The sequence below is a fragment of the Nyctereutes procyonoides genome, unplaced genomic scaffold, assembly GCF_905146905.1.
Source record: "Nyctereutes procyonoides isolate TBG_1078 unplaced genomic scaffold, NYPRO_anot_genome, whole genome shotgun sequence".
Classification (NCBI taxonomy): domain Eukaryota; kingdom Metazoa; phylum Chordata; class Mammalia; order Carnivora; family Canidae; genus Nyctereutes; species Nyctereutes procyonoides.
The window spans coordinates 21,578,864-21,586,206 of NW_026575049.1; the positions used below are offsets into that span (position 1 = coordinate 21,578,864).

Below are 7,343 nucleotides of genomic sequence, written 5' to 3' on the forward strand. Positions count from 1 at the left end.
AAAATTAGGACAACTGATTTTCAACATGCAAATCCTGAGATGAAGACGTAGGTGCACATGATGCTGCCTCTCTGCTTTCATGACCAGGAGGATTATCTTGAGTTCTCCAACTACTTTTAACTGTTCCCAGGGGTAAAAAAGGAAGCCATTACAGGAGAGGAACAGACAGTTCCTCTGTCTGTGGACTCTGGGAATCAAACCATGAGCCTGTGCTGAGCAAGTCCTAGCAGGACAGGACTAGTATCAGGTGTCACTGCCATCCATTTATTCAACAGCTTTCAATATCTACTGTGTGGAAGTGGTGGTGTAGCTTTGGAGAGACAGCAGCGAACAAAACAAAATACCTGCCTCAAAGAGACTTTATTTCCATTGGGGAAGACAGATGAGCAGGTATATTAGTAAACTCATTCTGTAACGTAGAGACTATCAGGAAATGACAGATAACTACAGAGAACAAAATAGGGAATGGAGATCGTAAGTAGCTGGGAAGGGTTTGCAATATTAAAGAGTCACCTGGGAAGAAGGCCTGTTTGAGCAAAGATTTGAAAGAATGAAGGGAGCACGTCATGCAGATAGCTAAGGGAAGAATGTTCTAGACATGAGGAACAGCAAGTACAAAGTCTGGAAGCCAGAGAGAGCCTGGCATCTGTAGTGAATAGCCTCTATGCAACAGTGGCAGGCACAGGGCTAGAAAACTACTGTAGCAATCACGGTGGGAGAGGAGGGTGGGCTGGACCAGGGCAAGAGCAGAAGCTGAGCAGACAAGGTGTGGAGTGTGAAGGGAGAGGCAGGTGAGGAGTGGGATTTTGGATGAGCTTGAGCTATTTATTAGACCTCCACATGGAGTTTTCGAGTAAGCTGCTGGACATGGGAGCCACCAACATAGACCATATTCAAACCCTGAGAGGAGAAGAAATCACCAAGGGAGCTAATTAGTAACTGCACCTCAACGGCAGTGCACTGAGAGAAGTTGGTGGAAGAGATGGAAGGAGCAGTGGGTCAGGTTGGGGGAATAGATGGTCATCCTTGACATCAGAGCCAAAGGCCGGGGGAGGGGAGCCCCAGATGCCACCTGCATCAGTTATGGGAGACACGGACTGAGCCTTGCACATTTGACTTAGCATCATAGGGGTCATTGGTGACTGAGGCGAAGCATCCAAGGTGATGTAGCTTACTTACTCTGAATACTGTTAATCCTCTCCAGGTCTCTTGTAAAACAAATAGAAAGCTGCAACTTGAGTGTAATTTCTTTTCTAGTTTTCGGCCTGCTCCATTCTTTGTTTTAGATGAAGTAGATGCAGCCCTGGACAACACAAACATTGGCAAGGTAAGTTTCTTTCTGCTTTTAATTTTCCAGTAGAATGTTTACAATTTGAGGATCATATTCTGGTCAGAAAGACAGTTTATCCTGAACACCCACAGTTTGATAACTGGTGATTAAAAATCAAATCTGAGTTAAATATCTAAAAATTAGGGGCAATAGTTTTCATTCGAGGTTTAAGGGACCCTCAATGAATTCTTATGGAATCAAAACGGAATCAAGTTTTACTGAGTCAGTACCATTGCTAGTGGTAAACTTCTCCCCAAATCTAGATCCTGGGACTTAGAGGGTTACCAGTAGGCCCTGTGGCAAATAGGACCAAATCAGTTGTTTAATAAAGTCCAAAAATAGACATTTCTAAACAAAATTCCAAAGGAATTAAAGTTCAAACTTCTGCCCACCCCCCTTCATTTACTGAAACTTACCTGATCGTTGCACTCCTACATGATCCTATTTTCAGTATTTGAGACAATGAGGGAACTAAGGAAACAGCTGGACTCTTGGAGTTCAAGTTAAGGTCAGCCTTCAAGATGAAAGCATCGATATACAAACCCCCTGAAAGGACCGACACTGAAGCCACGCATCTCCACTGTGACTTTCTGACACGAGAATGGAGTCAGCCGTGAAAGCATGACCAAAGGACAGTATGAGTCAGCTGCAGAGGGAAGCCACAGCTCTGGCCCACAGACTCTGTATCATGGTCCCATTGCCATGCCAGCGCTGTCTGTTTTGGAGCTGGATGGATCAGACTCCTGATTCTGATCCCAGGCAGTGTAAACTGGCATGCTGCAGTATACCTTAGTCTTGTGAGCTTGGCTAAGGAGTCCATCTCCCAGTGGTCTTCAGGGTTCAGGTGCCACCGCAGCTGGGTCTGAGTCTCTGAACCTGACCTGCCGGGTTTAGTCTACAGAGCCTGCCATGAGCTGCCTAAGAGGCAGGGAGTGTCAGGGGCTGGGGCTGAGGGGCCTTCCAGCGGGGAACCAGGCGTGTCTTCCTCCAGCACTTCCCGATGGGTACTCCAGCCCGGATTTCTCCAGGCCCCTGCTTTCTGCACATCACCATGTGCATAAGGACAGCATGTCTGCTCCACAGTCACAAAATTTAGAAAACTGATCCCCAGACTCTTGAACCTTGTAGAGGACAACAAAGAGCCACCTTCTGTGACCTGCCGGACTTCAAGGTAATAGGTGGAGGAAAACATGGGGACAACAGAAAATCTGTCTCTTGAATGCCAGCCAGTGTGCATCAGCTGATTGGACTCCACGGCCTGACTCATTTGGAGAAACCTCCCCTGAAGAGGGGATTCTGGCACTTTGAACCCAGGTTGTATATATTTTTGTGGACTGCTTTTCTCTTAAAGTGTCCGGGTCTTCTAGCAAAATTTAGATATATCACTGTCGCCTCCAGAGACTTAAGACTCTCCTGGTGACACCCATCCGAGGTATTAAAAACCTTTTAGCTTTGTCTCCCCTTGAGATTTACTCTCCTGTAAATGCTCACCACTGCCCTGAGTGTGACACGTAGGACGAGCAATTTGGAAGTTGCTCCCACTCCCTCCCAGGGTCAGGGTGCCCCCACTTACCGTAGGTAACTCTCCAAGCCAGATGCATCCCTCTGCTTCGTCTCCCACTCCTGTCAGCACCCCACGACTTTTAGCCCTGCATCCTGGTGGCTACCATTGCTTCCAACGGTAGATGGAGTTCCTTCTGCTGTGGGTCTGCTGCTCAGCCCAAAGCAGTTTCCCCTCCATGGCGCACGTCAGCTAGGGACTACTCCCATGCGGCGCGGCCACACCTGATGCCATGCCTGCTGCCAGAGCTGCGTCCTTAGCGCCGCAGCATTGTCTGGAACGATGCAAATGAAGAGCGCTTCAAGCCCCTCGGAGACACGCAGAGTGTCAGCAGATACCTTGTGAAACTGTAGCTCAGTTCATCTCCATCTTTTTCTGGGTTCTGAGTAGAGGCTGCTCAGCAAGACCCATTTCTATCCAGAGCTTGTTTTGTTCAGATTCTCATGCCTTGAACTCGAGCTTCCTGAAGGAGCCACGGAGTTCAGCTCTAACCAAATAATTATGCTATGGATCATGATTACCATTTTTGGCCACAATTGCCACAAAATGGCAATTACCATAATTGCCATTTTTTCATCTTCTGGCTTTGAGTTAGCAAAACAGGAAGTTGGAAGTTTAAATACCAGTCTGTTCTTGCCCTCACGTAGTGTATGAGCGACAGTTTTTATCTTGTTATGAAAGCTGATTGCATTTTTCACTTGATAGTATCTTAAGTAAAAGCTCTGTTCTTAAAAAAAATTCTTAAAAGTTTTAGAGGATAGATTTAATAAGATTTACAATTTTTTACTAACCTATTATTTTGGAATCTGAGTTCTTTCCATTTCTGCAGTTATCATGGATTTACTGAATTACCAGAAAGCCCAGTGCCTCGTTACCTACAAGGGGCAGACCCAGGGACAGGCAGTCACCATCCCGGGGCCAGCAATGAGGCCTTTCCCTGCTGGTGAAATGTGGGCTTTTCATTTCCCCCAGGTCTCAAGTTACATCAAAGAGCAGACTCAAGAGCAGTTTCAGATGATAATCATTTCCCTAAAAGAGGAGTTCTATTCCAAAGCTGATGCGCTGATAGGCGTCTATCCAGAGGTGAGGACCAGCGACGGGGAGAGAAGTCACTTGGTTGACTCCTGACACCTAATCATAAGTACCAGTAGAATGGAGATACAGTTTGATTTCTTCAGTTAACTAATATAGACTTAAATGATTTTTTAAACAGAATAAGATTTTAAGACCTCATTATTTTTCTATGGCAGTACACAGAAATTTTTAAGATATGTTTTAAGTGAAAAAGCAAATCAAAAATTGCAGAACAGTAGGATAGTTTTGTTAAGGTACTTGCTAACATATACCACTAACTATGAATATTATATATTTTTGTAATGTTAGAATGCTTTAGGCAAAACAAACGCATGTGGGTAGCACTAAAGGACCTATTTACCTTTGAAAAAGGACCAGAGGAAAAAAAGAAATTGAATTCTAAGTTACGTCTGATCAAACACTCCTTTCTTAACCTGTTCATGACACTTACCTGAGCTAACGGAATAGAGCAACTAATTCAGATCATTCAGTTTTGGACAGTTAGGCTTTACTTCCTGAGTTTTCGTTTAAACTAAGATAAAAATAAATAAATAAATAAACTAAGATAAAAATTAACTTCCCACTCCTGTTAGGGAAAGATGTTAGGGGGCCACTGGAAATTGTCATACCAGTGTAGAAGAGTAAAAAATACCTTTTTCCTCTACCCATGCTAGGTTCTCTAGCTGGGGCTCTGTAAATCAGAATGGCAAAAGGCAGCTTACCAACACATACACCACACATGCACACCGCAGACACACCTGGTGAAGAGTAACCCCAAGAGCTGCTGGCTAGGACTTGGGCTTCGACACCATTCCAGGCTAAACAAGCAGAAAAGGGGTTCAGGGCTTCTGGATCAGGGAGTCAGGGGAGGGAGAAATGAACAGAAGTGTGGTGAGCACAGGTCCTTCAGTGAAGCCTGTGATGCATGAGGATGTGGGCGCCTTCTCCATGGCGACTGCAGGGCAGAGCAGAGCAAGCACCTTCTCCTGCTGCAGCGCACATGTCCTTTGCCAATGGGACACCTGTGCCTGCTGTCAGAACCTGTCCTGTGTTGTTGGCCTCAGCAGGCCTTCGCTCAAAGCCGAACCTTCCACCAGGGACCACACAGATGTGAGGTTGATGTAACTGGACACAAGTGGCCCCTGTTTTAAGTGTGGATCCAGGTTCCCTAGTGACCCAAGATATTTGAGGACACCGTCCCTAAGCAGAGAGCTGACTTTTGGCTGTCTCCTCTCTTTTCAGCATGATGACTGCATGTTCAGCAGAGTTTTGACCCTGGATCTTTCCCAGTATCCAGACACCGAAGACCGAGAAAACAGCAAAAGAAACCACGAGTCACGTTAAGACCTCACATGACTCTGAGCCAACAGGACAGTCAGGCAGGTCAGGATCACCCCTTAGTCCTTGCTCTTGAACAACAAAGTGCGGAAGCAGTTGCGTGGCCAGGCGCTGGAGCTGGCTTCTGTCCCAGTTTGGGCCCCTTCCCCATAGGTCGTTTCCCCAGAGTTAGTGTGGCAGGTACAATTTTGTACCATAGTCTTAACTGCCATTTTGAAAGTCAGAAAAATGTTGAATTCTGCATTTTTTTCATTCAGGTCTTTCTTGCCTTGTACGTTCAATCTTTAAGGAAAATTCTTGGGTCTCAAGTATACTACTTATACGGCATTGAACCCAGATTTTATGGGAAGTTATTTCAGAGGAACTGATGTCAATATTGAAAATATCAATAAAGAATATTCTAATTTCAAATGTCTCCAATCTATAATTTTACAGACAAAAAAAAATTTTAGGGTGAAACTGAGTTATGTCTGCTTCAATGAAATCAAGATTTCTCTATGTGTAATTTCTGTTAAGGAAGTATCGAAGAACATAAGCTTTCCCAAGTAACAACTGACTTCTCCACTTACATATATTTTATGGGGAGGAAAGAAAGTTGCAGTGTTTTCAATAATACTTCATTTCTATTTTCAAAATGGAGTAAAATTTCGTACCTAACAGAGATTCCTGGGTAGCTCAATGATTGAGCGTCTGCTTCAGCTCAGGGCATGATCCTGGGTCTGGGGATCGAGTCCCACAGCAGGCTCCCTGTGAGGAGCCTACTTCTCCCTCTACCTGTGTCTCTGCCTCTCTCTCTCTCTCTCTCATAGATAAAATCTTTAAAAAAAAAAATTTTGTACCTGACAGAGTAGCTCCCTCACTGCAATCTACCGAAAGTCACCCCTTGACACAAGAGTTTGTAAGCATATAAACATTTAAAAAAATTAAAGCAACAAAATATGGAATAAAAAAATTCTAAGGTGCTGAGGGTCTTCCATTGAAGACAGGACTGGGGAGGGCTGGGGATGCCGGGGTGGCTCAGTGTTTAAGAGCCTGCCTTCAGGTCAGGGTGTGATCCTGGAGTCCCAGAATCGAGTCCCATATCGGGCTCCTGGCAGGGAGCCTGCTTCTCCCTCTGCCTGTGTCTCTGCCTCTCTCTGTGTCTCTCATGAATAAATAAATAAAACCTTAAAAAAAAAAAAAGGTCTAGACCCAAGTGCTAACTGGGGAGCAGCCTCCTGAAGAAGTAATGCAATCACTTGTGAATACCACTCACTGCACGTAAACAAAGTGCACTCCACACCCAAGAAGTAGACTGAAGTCACAGAGATGCTTCCTGCCCTCACCCAGCCAATCTCTATCAACTAGTCAGCAGAAGCCACTCTACTTGTTCCCTTTTTAAGAAAACACCAGAATAACTTATAAATCACAGACTTTCTCTGCCTTGGAAACCATCAACATCACGCTGAAATGTCCCTGGAGTGCCACATGAGCTCAGGGCAGTCAGTCCCTTATCGCTGCCTGGGCCATTCTCACTCAGTGATGCCTCAAAGTACAGTCTGTTTTGTTAGAGCACAATGCACCCCGATTCCTGCAAACCACCAGATGATGGGGAATGTGCGGGCAGGGTGCTACTACAGGGCCATCCTGTAATCACCCTGAGCCAGTGTTTCTCAGTGATGAAATTATACACAAATGAGTGATGCTCGAATTTTTTCGAACAGATCAATCATGTTGGAATGCATTTGCATCTTAATATAAGCATTAGCAGAACTGACTACATATACCCATTCATTACAGCAAGAAGCCCTCAGACCCTTCAGCATGGCACTCAGCGCTCATCTTGAGCTACTTCTATGTCTCCAGTCTCATCCTGTTCCACATCACTTTTCATGCTTGTCTGCCCTGCGTCTAACCAACTTTCAGATGCAAACATTCATCGCTGATTGCACTTTGTAAACGTGTCTTTAAAAAACCAACAAATTGGGATCCCTGGGTGGCGCAGCAGTTTGGCGCCTGCCTTTGGCCCAGGGCGCGATCCTGGAGACCCGGGATCGAATC

The 7,343-nt window shown here is 45.2% G+C and overlaps 1 protein-coding gene across 2 annotated transcripts in view; it reads left to right on the forward strand.

The window, feature by feature from the left end:
* SMC1B (structural maintenance of chromosomes 1B) overlaps positions 1–5,347 on the forward strand; it is a 71,336-nt gene extending 65,989 nt beyond the window's left edge. The window contains exons 23-25 of one of the 2 annotated variants that reach the window (XM_055329031.1): positions 1,258–1,327; positions 3,864–3,974; positions 5,208–5,347. In XM_055329031.1, the coding sequence (XP_055185006.1) occupies positions 1,258–1,327; positions 3,864–3,974; positions 5,208–5,309 (283 nt within the window). In that variant the 3' untranslated portion in view covers positions 5,310–5,347. The remainder of the gene's footprint in view (positions 1–1,257; positions 1,328–3,863; positions 3,975–5,207) is intronic. The other variant, XM_055329032.1, reaches the window with a different exon arrangement.
* Positions 5,348–7,343: the final 1,996 nt, after the last annotated feature.